The sequence below is a fragment of the Epinephelus moara genome, chromosome 4, assembly GCF_006386435.1.
Source record: "Epinephelus moara isolate mb chromosome 4, YSFRI_EMoa_1.0, whole genome shotgun sequence".
Classification (NCBI taxonomy): domain Eukaryota; kingdom Metazoa; phylum Chordata; class Actinopteri; order Perciformes; family Serranidae; genus Epinephelus; species Epinephelus moara.
In genome coordinates, this window is record NC_065509.1 from 20,580,367 (window position 1) to 20,604,211 (window position 23,845).

At 41.5% G+C, this 23,845-nt stretch overlaps 2 protein-coding genes across 3 annotated transcripts in view; both read right to left on the reverse strand.

Moving 5' to 3' along the window:
• Positions 1-146: 146 nt before the first annotated feature.
• cd74a (CD74 molecule, major histocompatibility complex, class II invariant chain a) lies at positions 147-5,737 on the reverse strand. The gene is made up of 9 exons (XM_050042247.1): positions 5,525-5,737; positions 4,127-4,296; positions 3,559-3,659; positions 3,340-3,393; positions 3,176-3,262; positions 2,992-3,070; positions 1,472-1,672; positions 1,293-1,358; positions 147-1,178 (listed from the first exon to the last, which is right to left on the reverse strand). Exons 1-9 carry the CDS (start codon positions 5,611-5,613, stop codon positions 1,165-1,167), a joined length of 861 nt encoding a protein of 286 aa, XP_049898204.1. The 5' UTR covers positions 5,614-5,737; the 3' UTR covers positions 147-1,164.
• Positions 5,738-7,114: 1,377 nt separating this feature from the next.
• ndst1a (N-deacetylase/N-sulfotransferase (heparan glucosaminyl) 1a) overlaps positions 7,115-23,845 on the reverse strand; it is a 51,601-nt gene continuing 34,870 nt past the window's right edge. For both annotated transcript variants that reach the window (XM_050041944.1, XM_050041945.1), the window contains exons 3-15: positions 21,249-21,731; positions 20,419-20,506; positions 19,895-20,049; positions 17,870-18,055; positions 16,583-16,711; positions 14,455-14,637; positions 14,113-14,209; positions 13,726-13,849; positions 12,249-12,423; positions 11,074-11,244; positions 10,485-10,594; positions 9,303-9,405; positions 7,115-9,197 (exon numbers count right to left, since the gene is read on the reverse strand). In XM_050041944.1, the coding sequence (XP_049897901.1) occupies positions 9,078-9,197; positions 9,303-9,405; positions 10,485-10,594; positions 11,074-11,244; positions 12,249-12,423; positions 13,726-13,849; positions 14,113-14,209; positions 14,455-14,637; positions 16,583-16,711; positions 17,870-18,055; positions 19,895-20,049; positions 20,419-20,506; positions 21,249-21,731 (2,124 nt within the window). In that variant the 3' untranslated portion in view covers positions 7,115-9,077. The remainder of the gene's footprint in view (positions 9,198-9,302; positions 9,406-10,484; positions 10,595-11,073; positions 11,245-12,248; positions 12,424-13,725; positions 13,850-14,112; positions 14,210-14,454; positions 14,638-16,582; positions 16,712-17,869; positions 18,056-19,894; positions 20,050-20,418; positions 20,507-21,248; positions 21,732-23,845) is intronic.

Sequence of the window (23,845 nt, forward strand, 5' to 3'; positions counted from 1 at the left end):
CACTCAGCAACTCGCACCAAAACAGTCTAGACCAAAAAAGCACTACAGGTAAGAGGAAAAATATGTATTTTTGTTTTGGTGGTGAAATGTCCCTTTAAAACCAGAAACAGATGGCAGAAAATCCAGGACTAAGTGAGCAGCATCAGTGCATCTAATCAGGTTTATTTAGGCCTTATTCGTCTATAGCTTCAACAATTATTTGACGTAACATGACCAGGGGTTGAACATATATGTATAATAAGGCAAACAGTGTTGTTAGGAAAACTTTATTTAGCCTTCTTAACACAAACATCTTCATAGAAAAGTCACATCCTCCAACGTTCACAAGCTTTAAACGGTCGGTTCACCCAAATTACAAAAGGCAAAACAAAATACAACAATATTTTCTCACTAAAGTCATAAATATCTTGCCAGAGTTTGAGTTTTATTTAACTGAGGCTTCTTTGTGGTGCTCACAGCTTTGACAAACACTTTAAAAAAATGTAAACAGTCAGACTCCTTCCAGAAACAATGTCCTTTGTCACTCTGAATAATCAACAGACTTCACTGTCAACAGTTTTTGTTGGAACTACTTTCTATCAGAGAAATCGTTCGAATGAAAACTGTTCCCACTGTGGTCTGTGGATTATCAGAGTCACACAGGACATTGACTCTGGAAAGAGTCTGGCTGTTTATATTTTTAAATATTTGTCAAAGCTGTGAGCACCACAAACAAACCTCCATTTACTTCCATTGTTGTGGGTTGGGAGCAGACTAATCAGAGACGCTATCTTCAATCCTGAAAAACTTCCATGTCTGTAGACTGGTAGAGGTGAGGGAGTAGATATGTAATTTGGGTGAACCGACCCTTAAAGCTTTCTTTCAAGACAAATACATTTAACACACATACCTTAATATACTGTAGTTGATGTATCTAGTTTAAAATGTCAATGAGAACACCCCAAGATTGTCTGTTATGAAACAAAAAATTAAAAGCAATAAACTGTAACAGGCCTCTATTGATTTGATTTAAAGCAGCCAGCAAAATGGTGAAAATCAAAAGATTACATGGAAGTCCACTAACTGATCGGGAGTCACAGCAATTACCAATTGTCTCTACCCAGCTGAAAATACCTATTTTCTCATTTCTGCGAAGCTTGATGAAAGCAAACATCCAGTGCTTTATTAGTTTGTATCATCTGGGAAAAAAAAGAAAAACACAACATGTGAGGACGTGTGGCAACCAACAAAAGCTTGTCAAAAAATATCCAAACTATGAATCCACTAAAAAAAATCTAAACTGAAGCACTTACCATCAAGGCTGAGGGTCTTCTGCATCAGCCTGGGTGCAAGCATCACGCGGCGAGGATACAGTGAGGCTAAAATGAACAGGGGAGAAAAAAAGTAATTAGAGTAATCATCCATGACAGCCTTGCATGGAAAGCTACAGATGCAGCTTTGAATCAAAAGTCCTTTAATCTGTGTCTTTTACCTCTCTGACAGTCGGGGCGGCCGCGCATGCGGGTGCCCTCGATGACAGTGCCAAACTCGTCCACACACCAGCAGAAGCCGGTGGCATGCCAGCACTGCATGGGCTTGTAGCGGCCCTGCTCGTCACACTGGGGCTTGTAGGAACCGATCTTGGAGGGTCCGGGTGCTGCCTCCTGCTGGCATTTGGTCAGAGGTGCAGAGGCTGAGGGAAAGAGCGGAGAACACTGGGATGTTAATGGGTTGTTTGGTGTTAATAACTGGTGACTGTGGCAAATTAAAAGTAGGAGTGATTTTGGGGATACACACTTATTTGCTTTCTTGCCGAGAGTTAGATGAGAAGATCGATACCAGTCTATCTGTTCATTTCATGCAAAGCTACAGCCGCTTAGCTTAACATAGCAAAGGTAGCAAAGGTAACAAAATGCACCTACACACGTTAAAGCTCACTTTGCTTACTGGTGCACCGAAAGCGCTGTGTTTAAGGTTAACAAAAGAGTAAAGAGTAAAAAAACACATTTCCCCAAATGTCAAACTGTTCCTTCAAAGCAAGGCTAAATCTTTGTTTCAAGTTACACCCTGTCCTGTGTAGCAAATAACACTAGTGATAAGAGAGATGGTTTCACCCTTTGCAAGACATAACAACCTCTCTTATAAACGCTCCTAAAACTCGGTAACAGTAGCAAAAACAATATCCTGAAGGCAACTGTTAACCTTTCTGCACCAAAATAATAAGAGCTATGGTAAAAGTTATCTTAAACAAGCCTCTGGTATGCATCTGGTAAAATCCTGATGGCCAGACTCTATTTTTGCTCAGATCTATTTTACATCAAGTGACATATTAGAGCCATGGTCCTTACTCCCTTTACTGGGAGCGTAAGAAAACCAGCAGCCACTGTCACAGCCCCAGTCTGGATTAAAACATCAGCCACACTAGGCTTGGGTGGTATCAAGGTATTATAGTAAACCAGGGTATTCAGAAATCATGCAAGTATGATTTTCAATACAGTTAAAAATGCACATGCTCCTCTCTCTATTAAACTGATACAGAGATGCTGTATTAGGCGATGTGTTGTAATGCACGACACGCGCCACCAGAGGTCAGTCTCTACTGGTGGAACAGGCGGCTGAGCTGAGAGATGGCAGTTTCAAGTGGTGGGGATAACGTTACAGGACTACTTTAAAGAAAAATGCCTCTGCCCCCGTTTGGAAATATTGCAGCAACTGCCAGTCTACAACTACCATCCGCATTTCATCTCTGTTCAGCCGATATGTCGGTACTTGCCACAGGAGCAAGTGTCATTGGGTCCTCCGGCAAAAAGGACCCTTATTTTCTATCTATTCATACTTCTATGGGCCCTAAGTATTAAAATCCAAAGACTTGTCTCAGTTGACTTATTGTTTATTAGAAACACAGAATTGTAGGCTAGACGATGACATCATGCTACAATGATTTCTATTACCAGTAGCTCACCCAAGCTTGAACAACACACTCCAGTGTAAAGGAAAGAAAGTTGCACTAACTTGGTTCAGCTGTTGGGGGAGCAGGCGTCTTCTGGGCCATCTGGAAGATCAGCCAGTAACGCATCCAGGACTCAAAGCTCTGCACAATACAAAATGTAAAAAGAAAAAAAAATATCACTGACTAATTCTATTTATTTATTTCTTAGTTTCAGTAGTGTCCATGCAAATGCGCGTGAGCCCTTACCTTCCAGTCGGTCTCATTCACGTGCTGCTTCATGCCCTGCAGGTTGGCCAGGAAGGTCTCGTTGAACTCCGGCAGCTGAGAGTCCTCCTGCGAACATAACCAGAGCTTAGCAACAACACAACATCAGTAATGAGAGGACAAACAGGATGTGGAGTGCAGCATACCTGAAGGAGCTCCTTCAGCTGTGCCTCCACGCTGACAACAGCCTCCTTCAGTTTCTGATGAGAGGGAACAGAGGAGTCAAATAATTCAGTATATTAAATTCATGTTGTAATGTATTTGTTTTTTATAAGCTATTCAGGAAAATATTGTAAGTCTGAAACAAGTTTGTTGCCACAGAGAGCTAAAAGATTTTTATTCCCAGGAGGCAGGTGTAAACCTACAGTCAGGGGTGTCTTTTTGGGCTTGGTGTTGGCATCTGCGTCGAAGGCCATCAGCAGGGGAAGGCTGTTCATGGGCATGTGCATCCTCACTGGGGCCACGGCTGTAAACAAAAAAGCATATTAATTAGCAAAGAAAAACAAAACAAAGAGAAATGGCACTGGAAAAAAAGTGTAAAAAAAAGTGCAAAATGAATTTTGGGAAGAGAATCTGTTCACTTTTACTAACAGCTAATAAAAAACCCAGAGTGCTTTTCATCACAGCAACTACGGATGTGTTGAATGCTGGTTAATATACAAAATCATGGTAACTCTATGTGACACTTCTTGGAATGATAAGATCATGACAAGAACAGCAAACAGCCGATTCTTCCCCCTATGAGTCACCAGCAAAACTTTCATTTCTCTGTCCTCAGCTCAAGTTCCTTAAAGCAAACTCTCACTTCCCTGTCCACCTCCTTATTCCTACAGCCTCCTCCTCCTCGTCTGACGAAGACTATTACTCATTAATGACACATCCCTACTGGGACCATCCTGCCTGATCATTTCGGACTGTAATGCCTCTTTTTACCCTGGGATGAGCGGGTCAGCCGTTGGCCCAGTTTGTCTGAGTTCCTCTGCAGCGAGTGGATCTGCTGCTTCTGGTCAAACACCATGTAGGCGGTGAAGACCTGGCTGGCCAGCAGCAGACATGCTAGGGTGGTCAGGCCTGCGATCTTCAAGGCACGGCTGTTGGAGCCCCTGAGAGAGAGAAATGAAAATGATAAGCGAGGATAAAGCAGCAGGGGAGAAGGGATTACATGACACACAAAACCAAAGTCTGAGTAAAATTGAGATGTTAAATTATCCAAAAACTTCCAAGGTATTAAACTTGTCTGGGGGGGGGATGTCCTCAAGTGCTGTTTGGGCATTTTATAAGCAGATGTGAAATGAGTTTGGCACATATAAAAGCCCCATATGTAAACAACAACTTTGGTATTAAACGTATTCAAAAGAAAAAACAAATAATCATCTCTTCAAAGTTATGATAATGTTACTTAAAGTCCTGAAGACAAAAAAATACAGTCAGCCTTTTCTCAGCTGCTCATAATCAGCCAATGGAATGCGAGCGTCACTTTTTACCAGGCAGAAAACTTCTCCTGATGTTATGAGGAAGTACATCCAGCAACTATTTAGAGCTTATCTAAGAGGTATAAACAAGTGTAAAACTATATTTTTCATCATAAATAGGTCAAAACTGTACACTCACTTATTTCATAAATAGTTGCTACAAGTGAAACTACAAAACAAAGTCCATATTGCCTACTTTATGTAAACAATGTCATGAAACAGTATCTAATTGGTTTTTTTTAGTAAAATATTAGTCTGTTAGCTCTAATTTATCTTAATAGACTATTATTAAAATGAAATAGGCCTGCAGAAAAATAGAACAGTCAGTGATGTGAGGTAAACAACACACCTTATTTATCACTCACATTTTTTTCATACATTAAAAACATGTTAAGTTGTAACACTCATGAATTATATATATTTTTATGCTGAAATGTTGAACGCTGGCTAATGTTTTTCTTTGTGGTAAATTATTAACCAATGGTATGACAGCATCAATAGTTGCTAGGCAGATGTCTTCTGTAAAAGAGTCCAACTGAGGGTTGCTGAAGATGCTTTGAAATACATTTAATGCAAAAACAGTGTGTTAACATGTAAAATATTGGAAAGCACTTATCAGATGCAAAGAAAACATTAGACTTCAGTATCATATCATTAAGGAATAACAAAATATAGAAGCACAATTTAAAAAAAAAGAGTTATTTCTGTACATTAGCTACTAAACTTCACTAAAAGTTTTAATTGTGATTATTTTGTGCTCATTTTAATGAGAAGAGAGAGCAGAGATTAGCATTTGGAGCCACCACTGAGCAAACAGCTGTTGTTTTGAGTATAAATTCATAAGACAGGTTCCTCTCACCCTCTGGGTGCTGCAGGAAGAACAAGGACTTCTTCGCTGCCCGACAGACTCCCAGCGGCCAGGGGAGCACCTTCTGCAGGTTCGGCCATCTGTCTTGCAAGATTTTCCTCAACTTCTTCAAAGCAACAAACTGGAGAGACTCCGGGAGGTTGAAGCTGATAAATGGTCTCAGAAATGAGGAAGGAGTACCAGACAGGTTCCTCAGAAAAGTGAATGGATGTGGAAAGTCCCCTGTCTTTAAAGCGCAGTGGGATGTGGCTCAGTGAGGCTGAGAGAGGCTGCGAGCTGTGATTGGTCAGATTATTACACCATCACTTGTTGATAGAGGCAGACGATAGAGAGGATTGCTGGGTTTTTATGGCCTGAGTTTCATCTAACTATTTCTACTGTAGGATTTTATCTATGGTTTTTGCCAATTTTGATCTAACATGGTCTTTTTAATAAATGTAGGTTTAAAAATGACCCATTAATCATATTTTTAGTAGCATTATACTTGTATTAATTCTTAATAGAGATACTCTACTAGAGAATAAACTTCATTTGTAAAGTGCTTTTCCTATTAGCAAAGTTATAAAGTGCTTTATAGTGAAATAAAAATAAGCAAACAGTAAAGCAAAACTAGAATAACAAAAGTACATAACAGTATTAGTACAACAAATAAATACTCATACTAAAATGCACCTTTATTCTGAAACATTCGTCAGTATTAACTATGTAAAAGTGAATTGTGGTAAGCATTTTTACTTTAATTCAGCATTATTCCCCACTGCAACAGTTCCTTCATTTATGTTGGCCCCTGTATACTTCCTGGAGCAACAAGGGCCGACTGCTCCCTTGGTACATTTTGGTGTTTTCCCAAACACGGAATTGAAATTTAAAACACATGAGCAACATGTAAGTCCACCTTGGGTTAGGTGAAACATCAGAAGTATATTTTGTTGCTGAACTGTGTAATTTTGAAAGAGATTCGGGTCGTTTGCTTCTTGAAAGTACCTCATTGTGAAGTGAAACCAAAAGACCAACCAATCTTGTTTTTTTTAAGCCATGTTCAAGCCAGACAGTGACACACATTTCTAGAAATCTCTGCACAAAGAGAACCTGCTTGCTTTGAATTCAGAGCGACACTCAATTATACAAAAGTTTATCGGCTGTCCTCGCCCCTCCATGGAAGAGCTGTACAGTTCCTGCTGCCTCGAAAAAAGCCCAGAACATTCTGAAGGACCGATGCGACCCAGGACAGCATCTGTTTGAACTGCTGCCCTCGGGCAGGAGATACAGGACGGTAAAAACAAGGACAAACAGCTTTTATCCAAAAGCAATAATTGAATAAATGCAAGGTTTGACTGTGGAAGTATGCTTGAGTGGAACACATTTCGATTTGTGCAACAGGCTGAACACCCTGCGTGTGTGTGACTGTTTTACTTGTATTTTTTTACAATATAGTTTGCTTCTATAAGCTCTTTTTTTACTTATATTAGCACTGAGGAGGTTGCATTCAATTTTGTACATGTACAATGGCAGTAAAGATATTCCATATTATAATAAACAGGTAGAAATTCAACTAAGAAAAGAATGGAAAAAAGATCCAACTACTGAAAAATACAGTGGTGTTTTATTTGCAAATTAAAAAGCACCGACAATATTAGTTACACTGTAAAAATTATTGACAACAATTACAAATCTTTATCATACAGTCCAGGAGATTAGTACCATCATTGCTGTTATGTGTTATCACTTAATACTTTATATGGAGAGACTCAGTACCTGTGTACAATAGTTGGCAGTGAGAGGACATGAGAGGAAACAATCTTAGCGACACACCTCCGCACAATGACGTGACCCGACCTCCCCTCAGTACAGCACTGACATTTCACACTATGGGAATGGGCTGATGGAGAGTGTAAACCCAAACACATTCAATAATTTAGGTCTACCGAGGGTTGCGTACCTATTATGTACATTACAAAGTCAGGAAATAAAGGACCAACATGTGCATTGTTATTACATCAGAACATTGTACAAAACTATTGCAATAAGAGCAGCTTTTTGTTATCTATGCTTGACATCTAGTTGCAGTGGTAACACCTTGACCGACAACCAAACGTCTTGTGTGGTCTCACTGGGCATACTGTTGGTTTGCCTGGCAACTTTTTCCCAGAGACAGCTTGTTTTTTTCCTCCACCCCCCCCCAAAAAAAACCTTAAAACTCATCTAATAAATGAAATAAAAACAAAATTATAAGACAAAATATACAGTTTCGACAAATAAAAGCCAATGCTGAAAAATGGATTTGAAATGCACAATCTTGTTCTGTACACTATGTGAATCTCTACGACCAGAGTGCGGAACTAAACATACAGTAGCTAGCTTATGATCTTCTTCACAGATTGTAGTAGGATGCATTGTGTTAGTGTGCTTTCCAGTAACCTGTATGTTCAGAATCCATGTTCACTTGAGTGCCTTAAATATTGTGCTTTCAACATCTATCCCGCTGTTCCTGCTTGAGCCGCTTTAATGGTCATGGTACTGACTACGGAGGAGGCTGAGCCGAACAGTTTACACAAATCAGTCTTCTGTACACCTGGCCTATATGAAAGAAAACTGAGCTAATATGGTTTAGTTTTGGTACATTCTACAATAATGCATTGCCATCAGCATTATAGAAACGTTAAAACAAAGTCTGAGAAAACATAAAACTTTAAAAAAAAAAAAAAAAAAAAAAAGAACCCTCAAAAGTCCACATGGTAACATTTTAATGAAGATTCTGTCCTGGGCACTTGTAAATGCGATAACTAGATTCTACCAAGGCCTGTCGAGTGAGGCTACAACATGCAGCCTGAGTCAAGACTCCAGATGTCCCGTTCTCCTCTCATACAAACACTTACGAACACTTAACTTACGTCAAAGGCATTTGCAACCAATGTCTCTCTGTCAGTCAGGCTCTCATCCATTTTATTCAATGTTATGTCGCCTGTTTAAATGTGCGCCAAACACCGAAACTCACAGCTGGAGACACAGGTGATGCTGTTCATCTCTTCCACTTGTTTTCCCAGAGCTGAAACGATGAAGACTGCTCAAGCTTCAGATGTTTGTTTTTTTTCCTTCCTTTTGATTTTTCAAGATGAAGTTCATGCGAAGAAGAGAAGGTTTGATTACGGAGAGCAGGGATGTGATTATCAAACACTGAAGGTCCCTCCTGCGCATCGCTGAGCCTTTCCTTCTTCTGCAAGACACAGCGGAGGCCGGCGTTACGGCGTCCATTGTCCTGGTTTGTCCTGCAGGGGAGTAACAGCATCTTGAAGCTCAGGGAGAGAGGGTAGCGCTATCTGAAAACAACTACGCTCTCTTCTTGCTCACCGTCCTCAGAGTCCCTGTTTGTTTGAGGAAGATCACAGTTAAGTTTTGAGTTCTGGTTCTTGATTTATTTCAGTCTCGTTCAAAACTATTTGGGATCTTCGATATTTCAGGCCACTCGGCCAGAGTCCCCCCCTCCCCCAGCAGGGTGGAGCAGTGGTTCAGTGTGTGGAGCTGTGGTCTCCCCCCTGTGGTGCTGCTACCTGGTGTGGACCAGCTCTTCTCGGAGCCAGCTGGGCAGCGGCTGACCCATCCTGTAGAGCAGCTTGGACAGCTCAATGTTGTGATCCCTATAGTACTCCCTGAGGACACTCTGGGACTGGAGGAGACACAAGGAGGTAAAATGGAATTAGAGCTAAAAAAAATACTCTGCAATTGTGAAAATTAAAAGTATGATGGCCAGATGTCAGGTAGATGATCATACCTCAGGGTCCATGTCAGGGTACCTGCGCCCTTTACTCTTTCCCAAACACTTGGTCTTTCCTCCCTCCAGCAGCTGACACCAGAAGCCTTTCTTAGGGTCAAACCTGTACACAGTAGACACATAATAATGTATCGTGAACCAGAGTCCACAGGTCTGATTTTCAGGTCCTGCTCCTGAACCTCCACTGAAACATGTAATACTGCCCCTGCCCTGCCACCCTTACATATGTTAGCTCTGCAACCTGACCTGACCTGCCGAAACAAGATCCGCTGACCGACCTGAAACCGCAAATCCTACAATGACTGTGTTGAAATAATATGCTTCAGCAGCATGTTTAAATTGATCATTTTGGGACATTTTATACATGTGAAACTATGCAAATACAATTCAAATAAATATATTTATCTTATTCTCATAATATTGTGCAGCACATCTCTACAGTTAATGTGCCTGTCGGTAATGCACCTAATTGAAGCAGCTCTCATATTCCAGCTGGCTCAGAAGACAGCACTATCACGACAAGTCAGCAGTCAGAGGATTAAATCATTAAGACATCAAGATTATTATTTGCATTTTATTTCAATGTAATCATCATTCAACACCCACGATCCGATCTGCATTTTCCTTCTTTACCACAGAACTGAACCTGGAAATAAAATGAAGACAAAATGCCACCTACTAATCACCTTCTTTGTGGATCACTGGTCACATACCTGCAAGTACCTGTCCTGATGCAGGACTCTGTTGTGAACTACAGAATACTTATATATACAATATACTCTACTGTTTCCAATTACAACCTTCCTATAGGTATATCTAAAAAAAGTATTTATTTATGGCCATTGTGCTGTTATTAGGTAGCCACCGTAGAGAATAGACCAGAAACGAGGGAGAGAACAAAGCAACAAAGTTCCCCAGGTGGACTCAAACCCCTACAGGAAAGCCTTACAACAGACTAATGGTTTCTACAGCAAACAAGAGCAGAAGCGGACTCCTGCCGGATGAATAAAACCAAGTCCTACATATTTGCCTTTTTTTTTTAAAATTTGCTTAACATCTGAAACAACTTGTCTGAAACCGGTTTTGTTGCACACACGTGGTAAAAAGTGACAAACAACGACTAATGTAACCTACAGAGACTAAAGCTATAAATAAATCTGTAAGTTACTGCACCATACTCACGCTAGGATCTTGTGGTAGTTGATGATGTTGGTCAGGGCCAGATACTTCTGGATTTTATCCATGATTGAAGCAGGCTCAGTCTTCAGCATCTGTCCATCCAAGACTAACAACTGGGAGAGACACAAACAGTACCCAAATGTCAGAACGGGAACAGGACAGTCTTGTATGTAACAGCTGCGAATCATATCACATCATCATCACGATCATTTTACAAATTTAAATGTTCCTTGTTAAAAAAAAAAATTTTTTTATTACACAACGGCTCCCTGAAAAGCTCAAGTCTGACTTAAATTATCTGCTAATAGACTATACAACCATATATAGATATGAATTTGGTCAACAGGAGCTTGTTTTTCAGAGACTGTCCCTAAAGGGCAGCTCCTGTCTCTCAAGGTCAAGTGGATTTAACACACAAGCAAACCTCCTTTACCCCAAACCCAAAACCTGCCAGCCACCCATAAAGCTCACTTTACACAGGGGGGAAGTTTTCACATCCCACTGGCGCTAACTTGGCTGCTCCGAAATACTTCACATTGGTTCATTTACTGCGTACAGCCCACCACTATGTGCATGAATACACCCGCAGTACCTGGCTTGAGTGGTAGTAGTTAAGCCAGCGCTCCAGGTGGATGGCGTACCAGCCTGGCACCAGACATCGATTCTGGAGGACCCGTAGTTTGACTGGCGCGTCATGGCCTGCGGTGATGACGTCGTGGAAGGAGTATTTCAGTGCCACCGGGTCATCGTGGGCTCTTTGGTGCTGGGTGAAGAGAAGTGAGGAGGGTAAGTCTAAAATAAACTCCTAATTATTAGGGCTGTACCAAATGTCTTTTTTTTTTTTACATTCAAAGCTTCTTTTGAGGTTTTCGAATGCTTTGAATGCCTGTTGTCATTTTATTATGACATCATCAACCTAAATCATAAACCTTTTTTAAAATCCTCAAACAAAATCCTCAATTTGAATAAAGTGATTCATTGGATTAAATGAGTCAGGCTCTACAGTTGGTGTCAGTATGAAAACGATGACGTCTTAATGAAGTGTGGAGCGGCAAGCAAAAACAGATACATAGTATGATCCTTTTTTTAACGGCTTAAGTAATTTACCTTGGTAAGGTTAGAGCGAAAATACATTTTTTGTTATTGTGATTATAGAAATGTAATTTATGATGCTGTTATGTTGCTGCCAGACCGCTCTGTTAATTCAGGTGCGTGCCTCCTTTTGTGTGCGACAAGAGCGAGAGCAAACTGTTCTCTGACAGCAGTGAAAATGTTGTTTTTCAAAGGCTTAATGCCCCAAAAAATACAAATCAAAATAGAATATTTGATTAAATAAAAACATGTTAATAATTCTGAAAATGATAACATCTGTCTTTTTCAATTAATTTTGACTTTTGGACTTTAAAACACTCTGGAGTTAGTTAGTTGGAAATGTTTGGATTACACGAGTCAGAAACCACTGAAATCTGATTCTACAAATAGTACAATACTAATAATATAAGTGTAGCCGAATCTTCATCTGCAACTGTGCAGAAATGTCAGGTTTCAACAGTGAATAGACATGCAACAATAAAGCTGCACAACATAACGAATTAAGCTTCAAACTCTTTGGTACAGCCCTACTTATGATATAATAGTGGCCTTTATTAAAATGTGCCTGTACATAGATCACAAGAGGAGTGGGTGGTGTGAAATGACACACTTTTAAGAGTTAACACACTTTTCATTATGAGTTGTAAGTCTGGTTTAGGGTCTCCTGTGACATACCTGGTACCAAGAGTAAGCTCTGTCCGCTGGGTTGATGAGGATGGTGATGATCTTGGCTTTGGGCAGGAGAGCTGCAGCCCTCTGAGCAGCCACCTCGGAGTCAAAGTAGTTGGCACTCTTCTCAAAGTAGTAGTCTGAACTGGTGTTAGAGGGCAGAGGGAAATACTCCATATACCTGCGGCACAGCAAACACAAACACACACAGTGTTACGAGCAGCCGTGGTTGATCTGGTCATATTTGCTCTGTGTAGATAAGGACGGTTTCTCTGTGCGCTGTGTGGGTGATCGACCATGTGCAACAGCTTGTCACCTCGCATACAAAAAAAAAAAGAGGAAAAAACATCTAGCAGCACGTACAATGTTAATATTTGGGCAGCCCACTCACATAAATATCGAGCCTGCCAAGTAAATTTTGTGTTGGACTCTTTGTGCTCTGATGCATGAAGCCGCTCATTGATGCAGATTTTAAATCAATTAAACCTACAGGAAACTCAAAACAGTGGATTTCAAGCTAAATAGGTGTTAACAGTGGTGCTGGTCTCGCTCGTAGGAATTTCACTAATGAGTGTATTTGTTGTTGTGTTCTTGGCATCATTTGCATTTTGATTCTTGATTTAATTTGCATTGAATAAAAACACAGCGACCATCTTGGGGTTTGACATTTAACGAGAAAGTCAGAATAAACTATAATGTTTTTAATTGCTATTTCTTGTTTTTGTATCTTTAAATGCTCTGCACAATACTTCACCCACATTATTGCATAAGGATATGGAAATGTGTTGCCTGTATATTTACATTTTACTGTAGCAATTACTAACTTTAACAAACATAATTATTTGCATTTGTGGAGTGCGTCTTTCCTCCATCTGAAACACTTCAAGCCCCCATATGTAGCATTTATAATTATAAATTATATTATATTAATATTATTTTATAATATTAATATTATATTAATATTATAATAATTATATTATAAGCAGTCTGCAAACATTGAATAAATGGTTTTTAGCAGGACTCTTAATTTCAACAATGACATGTTTATTAAAGTACAGTATTTATCAGCATTTATACCTTCTCCTATGAAGATGTATTTGTCATTCATTATCTACAGTATATACAGTATACACACCTACAATAGATAGGAGTTTTTACAACTAAATTAGTGTGTTAAAAAAATGCTATGCTGGTTATGAATGCTAAATAAGGGGAAATAAACACACCAACACCAAAAGTGTTACTTCCTCAAGCCACAGAGAGTCTTCGCTTTCAAACTTAGTTTCAGACTTAACCTAATTCAAATGCTTGCAGGATTGCTGGAGAAGAGAGTTAATGAACTTGCAAAAACAACAAGTATACACTCAAAAATATTAAGCCCAGAAGTCATATCTGAATATACAGCTGTTTAAAAGGGGTCAGTAGCTGGTAACTGCAGCCCAGCTACATTATAAAAGACTGAGGTGTGTGTGAGGTCTCTTACCAGTCAATGCCTCTGTGGTAGTTGTGCCCATTAAAGAACTGGATCTCCTCAAAGGTCTCCTTACTGGGGTAGTTACTGGTCAGGTCTGGGTGCATGCCGAGAAACAGGTAGAGTGCTGTCGTGCCTGAGAGGGGAAAGAAACAACACATTGTGCAGACAAGATGAAAAAGGGGGAAAAAAAGAGCAAGAGGTTTAAGGTAGTGCAAATCCCATTACAGTGAAACCTTCAAAACAAATCGCTATCTGCTCTACCATCTCTGATTTTCAAAGAAAAAATCAAAACCTCATTGAAACCACTTTGCTATTACATGACACGGCTCCTGGCTTTGAACTGAATGATGACTTCCAGAGTCATCCTGTAGGGGGTGTCGAAGCATCACGTCTCACCTGTCTTCTGAGGCCCGATGACGAGCAGTTTGGGGAAACGGTCACATGTTTTCTCTTTGGACCAGATGTCCTTGTGCCTTTTGTCCTCACAAGGATCCTGTAGCCGCAGAAAGATAAACAATCTTTTGTTTAAAGTGTGGTTTCTGAAGGATTCTAACAAACATGGCAATTACACAGTACAAGACAAAGCAGGTTAACCTTTGTTCTTCGGACACAGGCGCATTTAATGAAATATGTGAGGATGGGTAACGACATTGCTCTCGCTCCAACAATAAAACAATGTATTACTAATCACCGTTGTATTTTTACTCATTACTCATAAAAGAATTCAATCATCATCACCTGCCACAGTGGATCTCTCTCGGAGGGGAACAGGCTGAAGTACTTCTGAGCGAGCTGAATAGGTGGCAGGGTCTGCATCTTCAGGTTGGTCCACGTCTGGAGGAACATCACCAGGCTCTTAAAGGTGTACAGGCCGAGGCGATCATTCCCATAGTTGGACAGGTGGGTCATGAAGATGCTAATCTGTGACAGGGAAGGAACAAGCAGAATAAGATTTACTATAGGGGATGAGGGCGGTATGATCTGTGCAAATGACACTCATTAGAAATATGTGCTATATCAATTGAGCTTGAGCTGAAACAATTAGTCGACAACTTGATTTGTCCATTGACAGAAAAATGCCAAACATTTGATTGTTGTGGCCTCTAAAATGTGAGAATTTTATTCGATTTTTTTTTTTGCTTTATTCTGAATTAAACTAAACAATAAATTGATTAATCAAAAAGCAGATTAATAAATAATCACAACAATCATTACTTGCCCACCTAAAAAAGACAACCATTTCCATCACTACACAGATTTAAGCTGCCTCATCAGCATTAGGGCAGCACAACTATTAAAGGTTAACATATATTAAGTCTGGTTCCCATATTCACACTGCATTAAGAGCTCATTTCCTGTTGATTCTGTCCTTGTTTGTTCCATCGCTGACACTGTAATAGCTTTAGAAACTGATCTCTTCAGAGTCTGTATGAACAGGAGGAAAGATTATAGCAAGATAACCTGTTGCAATGTTCATATGTGCACCTGACTACTGTTTTACGACAGACATTAAGATGTGTGAACCTGTTCCTTAACTGAGACGGTGTCACTGATAAAGCACTAACAAAACAGTAGGAACTTAGATAGGAACTGTGCAAATTTGCAGGAAAGCCCAATCAGTCTTTTTTCAGCATTGGCAGTATAAAAACAAAATCGGGGAGTGCGGCAAAATGTTGTTGTTTATAAAGAATGTGCCTTTTTCAGGGCAATGGGGGGCGTGAGCAAGTAACAAAACATGTAGCTCAGCGTGTGACGTAAACAGTGACGTGGGAGGGAAGCCGCGGCTGGTCAGGCAGCGATTCTCTCATAAATCGACCTGTTCTTCACCGTCCCCGTCATCTGACGGTTAATGGCCTCTTCGCTTGCGAGGACAAGGAGAGCGCGCAATGCCTTGTCTCCCCAGTTGCTCATCTTAACAGTGTCTGCCAGGTTTGCGTTTCCCTCTTGCTACTAGCTGCTCGCTAATTCCTGCTATCAGCTGTTTCCTGTTTATCCACTGCCAGTGGGTCACACGTGTGGCGTCATCAACAGCTCCTCCCATAAGTCATCAACAGCCCCTCCCGTTGCTGAAGGCTGCCTTGGTCTGTTTAAACTAAAAGGGTTCCGCCAATATGACTACCCTACGAGGCGGAAAATTGGGCACCTCGGATCAACTCGCCAATCCGACTCTGTGTGTCTAAACGCTCGCAGCTGGCCGGCAAAACAGCCCAACATTCGCGGAAAATCTGGCAGTGTAAAAGGGGCTTGTGACATCATACTGTAGCGAGAGTAGAAAAGACAGTTGGAAACAGAGTATTCAGAACTGTCTGAAGCCTGAGGTGTGCACTCACAGGGATTACTTTTACATACGCTGCTTCATTGTTTGAAACTTTGGCCACACTTAATATGAATATCTGACATTGTAAAATTGTATATGACAGAAAATAAGGGAAGGCATAATAGGTCCACTTATTAAAGAGTTGTGGAGAAACAGATATAAGGGTAAGATCAAGCAATTATGAGACTGCTTTAACAAAAGATGCTTAATTCCACAGTTTGGATGTTTGGTTTCAAAAGGTCTGACACTGAAAGGAATACAATCATTTGCAGACTAGGCAGGGTCACATTTGCTGCAGATATTGTACTAAAAAATAACCCTTTTTTATCATCCCAAACAAAACATACTGACGAATGCAGCGTCAATAAAAGAAGCTTTTACAGTAGTGTAAAAAGAGAAACCACGATGCCGACTATTCCGCTGCATGAGTCACTGAGTAGTCATTGTCCCGTCCTTCGTTTCTATTTCAGTTTACACCACCAGTTAAATGGGTTTCCAAGTGTGCAAGACAAAAGCTCTGCTGTGTTTTGGATGCGTGTTTTGACTCACAGGGTTCAGCAAAACAGTGAGGAAGAGTTCTCCTCCATTAATGAGCTTGTCCAGTTCATTCGGACTGCCTGGGTAGTCTTTATAGAAGATGGTGTGTGTGAAAAGCCCGCACGTCTGCCTGGGCAGCACCTGTAATATAGACAAACACAAAGTTACCAAAAGGACCAAAAAAATAACAACTGAAAACATTCACACACATTAAAAAGAAATCACAAAGTAATGCATTCATACGTATAAACACACACGCGCACACACACACCATCAGATCTCCACAGAGAGCGGAGCTGTCAGTACTCCAGGCGGTTACCCCACACATTGTTTGCTCTCAATAACATTCATATTATGCAGCTCATCTAGCCAAAGCAAACCTCTTATTCACTCTGAGTCTATATGGAAATTCATGGAAATGCGTTTACAGTTTGGAGTGTCTGGGGAACTGAATATCAATCATCAGTAAGCAGTGGAGACTGTCCATTCAGACTGCGCTATCTCAAGGACGAGAGTAGAGCTCTGAGACCACACAGGCCGACTGAATGCCAGAACTACAAAGGAACTGGACTGAGGCGGCACTGTTTCCCATCAGCGCTGAAGGTCAACCTGGGAAACAAATAGATAAGAGTTTTTCTTCTTCTTTTGAACCTCTTGAATGTAATCTATTCAACCTTAATTCTGCTCTCATAACTGTATTATTCAGCATCGACTACAGCTCTGAAGTTGAATAGAGTGCAGGGTTTTTTTTCGGGGTGTTGACATTTCAGCGATTGGTTGTGTGCAGACACTTGCTCGGCCGTTGCCAAAGATGTCAGTCTTCGTTACGGAGCTGAGGCCTGCTGGGCAGCGCAGCTCAGACAGGTGCCTCGTGCAAGACCGCACTATCATCTCACAGTCTATGGAAGAATACAACAGCCCAGCAAGCCTAATGAGATGATTGCCTTTTTCAGGACTTCTGTTGTCTCAGTGTTTTACGCTAAATGAAAATAAGACTCCGTTCAGTATCTTCGGGGACGAGACTTACAGAAAGCAGAGGCGGAGAGGATGGACAGGATGCAGAGTAGCCGCTGGCCATGAGAGAAGAATAAGTACAAAAGAACTGGAGGAGGTGGAGATGGAGAGATAATTAATGAATGAAGGATAGCCTATGTAGATGGAGATAGAGAACCCTGAAAGGGATTATTAACTGAGAAGGCAGTGGATGTTGAGAAGCCAAGAGGAGGCAAAGCAACGGGCCAGAGGTAACAAGATAATGAGGCCTTACGGATGCCTGCTGTGTATGAAAAGTAGCCTTACGCTGATGCCGCTGTGGATGAAACCTCGCCGGAAGCGGGCAGGCTTCAGGTGTGGGTATTCCTCTGTGCTGGTCACCTTGATGCCCCAAACCTTCTTCCAGGCGTCGTACAGTTGCATGTGGACAGGGTAGACGCCGGAGTGGTGGGGCGCCACCGCATAGCCCATGTTAGTGGGGATCCCATGCTCCTGAAGTTTGAGAATACATGAGTGAGAGTTAGGGGGCAAGGCAACGAAGATATAAAGTTCAATCCATTATGTTCCTGAGATAGTAGCTAAATAATCGTTAAAATTTTCATGAAATCAAACCCCTTTTTTTTTTTTTTATCTCCGCCAGTTTTACGCCTGGAGGGGGTCATTCATTAAGTGGTGTGTGACCTGCATGTGTGTATCTGTCTGTCCGCAGCTAACCTTGCAAACTACTGGAGGCATCAGCCTAATATCTTTTGTGCACATTTATGACTGTATGCTAAAGGACCTGTCATGGTTACGGTTATTCACAATTTCTGAAAACTCGTTTTATTGATTGTTTTACAACATCACTTGCTGCTGACTCTTGGTCCTCCTAGTCAGCCGATTCAGGCCACAAGTGATCGATAAAATCACACAACGATAGGCATTTCCAGCAAACGGCTCAGATAAAAACAGTCCTTAACATTTGTTGCAGGCCACATTTTGGCCTTTGTCATGGCTCAAAACCTGACATCCATAGAACATTTGGTCTCATTCTGAACTAGAAGATCTGCAGATTAATTCCATACCCGATATGTTATAATCCTCTAAAGTTAATCACAATACGAGATGTATAAATCCCTGCTCTTGTTATCTCCACCCGATCTTGACTGTAACCCCTGGATTCCACCGGGCGCAGCTGTGCTGCATTCCGGCTGTGACACAGTCGCCGGAGCTAATCGCAGCAAATCTATTAACTCTACTTTGTTTGGGAGGGGAGAGGGAGGTGGGGAGGCGTTTTATTGGACACTTTGTCTGAGGTTTTATAGCCTGTCAACTCTGGTAACACCTCGATAATGTAACCTGCATTATTGTCTCCTCTTCATTCCACTACTGTCATGCGCACACGCTGGACACACAGCCTACCCTGCACTCCCTGCTCCCCACCCACATGTCCCCAGACACACCTGGCAGAGATCTGCACTCTGCTGACTGCACTTTCCTAGTTGATATTATTTATGCTCAAGCAGATTTTCCACAGCCATTTAATGCATTTACATTAAATTATCTCTCTATACAGTAGTTTTTATTGATAGTGGCAGAGTCCACCACTCCCACACTGGATTCAGATTGTCTACATAAACACAAGGGATTCACAGGAAAATGATGCATGCCTGTGATCCAGCATAATTGCCCCACTGTTTACTCTCTTACAGCTGTAAGCTGTATTAATTTACTGCTAATGCAAATGGAACGGCCTGCTGTTGCTGCTTCATGTTAAATGCGTTCAACAGGCGAAACACGGAGTGAAAAACATGCCCATGTTCGTCCTCTCTCTGTCAGCGGATCATATTTAATAATTGCAGAGGGAGTAATGGAACAAGAAGGAGCAGCCACAATGAGCTGTTAGATGAGGAGCTGCAGGCGACAGGCTGCACATCTTCAACCTCAGCAAGCTAACAAACTCCACTGTGTCCTCCTGTTGTGTGGAAAACTTCTTGTTTTAGGCAGAAAATCTGATCGCAGTTGCAATTATTTTTTATTAAACTAAAACATTTAAAACGACAGACTTTGTTAGCTGCACTGCGAACAGATGTTCTTCCTGTTTTACTGACAAAGATGCTGTTCAAGTAGTGTTTTTCTGTACTTTTAAACCACACTTGCTGTTACCTCGGTAACCAGAGGTATTGCCAAATCAGCCAGGACAGAAATCTTACAGATCATAGCTTATTGAAAAGTGTGAACACTTTGCTTAAAATTGCCTATTTGAACAAGGAAGATAGGATAAGCAAGCACAGCTCTCATCACAGTGCTCACTCAAAGCTGTGATCTGACCTTCGCCCTCCTGTGACTCACCATGGCAAATTTCTTGTTGAGCAACATCTGCTCGGCCAGCACGGATTGGTTGTGGAATAGATGGGGCTGCATGTGGCTCCACATGTGAGGGAACCACCAAAACTCTTTCACGTAGGAAAGCAGCAGGTCGTCTCCCAGGTCCTCCTCATCAGATCCTGGACATGGCAGAGAGCGTGGAAGGGAGGAAGGAGATGGACGGAAATGAGAGAGGTTAACAGAGAAGCGAGAGGTAATGGGTGAAAGGGAAATGGAGGAGATAAAAATGGCCAATGGCAGAGAGGAGGCAGAGGTGAAATGGGGTCAGGGAGGAAATGAAAGTCAGAGAGGCAAAGGGAGAAGTGAAGCATGTGGGAGATTAACAGCAGAGGAAATAAAGACAGGGCATGAAGGAGAAGAAGAGGAGTAGAGAAATTAAAATTATGTGACTCAATACATAGAGGTGTTATCTCTTTCAGTTTAGTGCGTGTTCTTATCTCTGCTTGAATTAACAGTAGCAAAGGTTCTCTTCACGGGCTGCATCTCACCAGCGTGAAAGAATTTCCCTGAGAAGCCCAGATTGAAGGTGAAGTTGGGCACATGGGTGCGCAGCTCCCTTTGTGTCTCCAGAAGGGCCTGAAACGGTGGGAGGAAAGAGAAGTGAGTCAATACACGTTGTGCTCATACTGGTGCACGAGTGCATTAATGAGGAAGCGTGAACACCCAGGCGCACGCGTGCCCACATACATATTTCATTCTGCAAGTTTCTTTCGGTAAACATCCAACATCCACTCCCAGTTGCCTCACTCCTCTCCTTCATTCTGTTTGATATTTTTCTCTCCTCTGATTCGGGTGTTTGTTTCATTTGATCTCCACACTGGATGAGACTCCCAGCACACACCCTCTCTCACGCTTGCAGATTTCTCCGTCTTGTCAGGGTGTGATTCGTTCCTAAAAGCTTGCTGTTGCGCTGCCAGTGAGGAGGCTTGATGCTTCTTCCCTCTATCTTTTTTGTACACCCTCTGCCTCCACATGTGAGGGGGGTCTATTCTGCTCTGAGGGGACGCAAGCAAGGAGGCTTTTCAACATTCTTTGAATGTCTCTGGGCCCCTGAAATATTCATTGCTGTGGAGCTTCTGTGACAGTGTGAGCAGTGGGGCCTGTCAGCTTTGAGCGGCCTACTGGGACGAACGCATTCAAAAGGAGAAGAGGAGCAAGAAGACAGGGTTTCTGTATGACTGGCAGAGGGTAGCACATGCCATGTGCGAGGCAATTTTTTATAATTTAGCAAAGGGTTGTTGAAAATACATACATAAGTGGAATCAGTTTGTAATCTAATAAAGGTTTTGTTCACTCTCAAACTCATGCACAAACTCACCTTTACATCAGGCACCTTCATGCGTGTGCCCTCTTTCCCCACAAAGATGTCGTCTATATCCACCAGGATGTAGCGCTCCAGGGACAACGAGAGCCTCTTTCCTGTCAGAAAGGCCACAGCGTCCACAAACACCAGCTTGTGCAGCCAGAAGACCAAGTTGTTGCCGAACAGGACCCTTTGGATACCATCATGGAGCCCCAGGTCCTGCACCACTGACGGGAGCAGAGCGGCGTTCTGCCCCATCGATGCAATGCTCTCAGCTGATTGGGTCTTGGCCAGCAACACGGGCTCGTACGTTGAGTGGTTGGACTGGAAAACGGTCCAGTCATCCCCAGGGAGAGGACCTGGCAGGGGCTGCCCGGATCGTGTGATAAAGAGCAGGGGGGACTTGGGGTTGACAGTGCAGTCCTTCAGACCCAAGTTAGAGTGAAGAAAGAGCGGGAAGCCTTTCAGCTGCGCACTGAGCAGACTGTTTTCATTGGCCTGATCAACACAGAGAGACAGAGACAAGAGAGAGAAATCACACACATTCATCATACACCAGAGTGATGAAGACAGAAATGTATTGGATATAATTCCCCAATTTCTCCAATCATGTGTGAAATAAGGAATGTCAGGCCTACTCAGACGTGAAGGCATGCGGCAGCTTCTACCTGCTATGCTCAATCTGCTGAGCTCCGAGATTGCAGTCAAAATGAATAACCTCCTGCTGTGTCCTCTAACATTCAAACACCCAGGGTTTCAGTGATTATTCATTGAAATTTCCTCTCCATAATGTGTCATTCTCCGATCCTCTCACATCTCTACTGCCAGGGAGTCCTACTTTCTCCTGCACTTTTACTCACTTGAAATTTAGATACAGCATCATAAAGTTAAACCTTACATGCACTGGGTGGTGACCAAGAATGTCCCTAGCTCAAAAAATATGAAGAAAATAAAGAAATACAGGCAGAGGGCAGAGTTTCTGCAGAAAAATACACTCTCACACACACTTCTAGTGGGTCAAAAGTGATGATGGAGAGGGAGTACTTCTGTGTGAGTCTCTTAGTTGATTTTTTAAATATATTTATTTTTAGGAATATCTTTAAAAGGCATATTTTAAAAAAACTAAATCAGCTATTCTTTAAACCTTGTTTTTTGCAAAATTCACCAATTTAATTTGATAATTATCTTTTCTTCTCTTCTGACCTTATCAAAACATAATGTTTATTATATTATATAATATTTTAATTGCCACAAATATGACTTGTCTTGGACATTTGGACATTTAGAAAATTTGGAAATGACCATGAAGCACTGTTAATTCACCAAATAAGGGAAAATTTTGTATTTTTAATATTTTATGGGCTATGTGTTAACAAAATATATTCTTCTTCTTATACAAAACATAATTCACAGACCAAAAAAAAAATCTACGTAGTGACATTACTGTGTAGTTAATGTTTGGGTTCAATTAGACTGAGCTCTTACTCTTACTAAAGCCCTACTCGGACGGGATTAGTTTAACGTGGAGACATGGGTTAAAGTAATTATTACCAGGGATTTTAGTCCCGTCGAACACGCCATGTCTGTAATCATTACGGATAATGTCAGTAAAAATTACAGCGACTTTTACCTTCTGTAAAATGGTCCGGAGAAAATACCTTGGGTAATAATAATCCTGTGCGAACACGATCCTCTGTAAAAATGTAAGTAAATATTTCGTCACGTCCTGTTTACAACAATTTTTTCCGCGTTTACGACTAGTTTTTCGCGTTTTTTTGATGATGGAGGCGCTTGAAGAAGCATTCGGTGTTGTTGGACATTCCTCTAATGATCGCATAGCCCTACGTGGGAGACCAATCAAAAAGGTCGAGAAGAAAGCACTTTTCAGAGCCACGAGACTTCAGGTTGTGTTAGGTAGGCCTAATATAAATCCACATTGCTAATCGTTGTGTACACACAATCCTGATCATGGGCAATATTTCATATTGGGCTTATCATTAATTATTATTATCCTTCAGCTGATGCTAACAGGAAGCAACATGCCGACAGGGAGGTGACGCCAGGGCACAAACCGAGTTACCACTCCCATCTCTGGTAGAATTACGGAGATTTCTTTTCCCGTGCGAATCGGCCATTTATATTACAGACATCCTGTGCTAAACTGACATTAGTCCAACATCCCTTTGTAAAACTAATCCCGTCCGAATAGTACTTAAGAAACAGATACACTTGGTGGGGCACAGATAGAGTATATGAAGTTGTATTCAACCATGTTTTATGGCTGAGATCCAGCTAATAAAACAATGATACATACGGTTTTTGAGCTGGTAAAGAGGTCCTACTGTGTTTACCATAAAACATGGTGCTTAACATACACACGTTTTGGATGCTTAAAATCTGCCAATAAGAACTGTGACCAAGGTATGAACCAAAGGCACTATCTTAAAGTTGAAAAATATCCCTGTAGTGGTGACACTGTTTACCTCAAAAGTATCTGCTGCATTTCTGTACACAATTTCTTCTTACTTATCGGCAAACACACAAGCTGTAGAGATATCTGTAATAAGCTATAAGCTATGGGCATACAGGTATCAGTTGGCCTCCACTGCAAA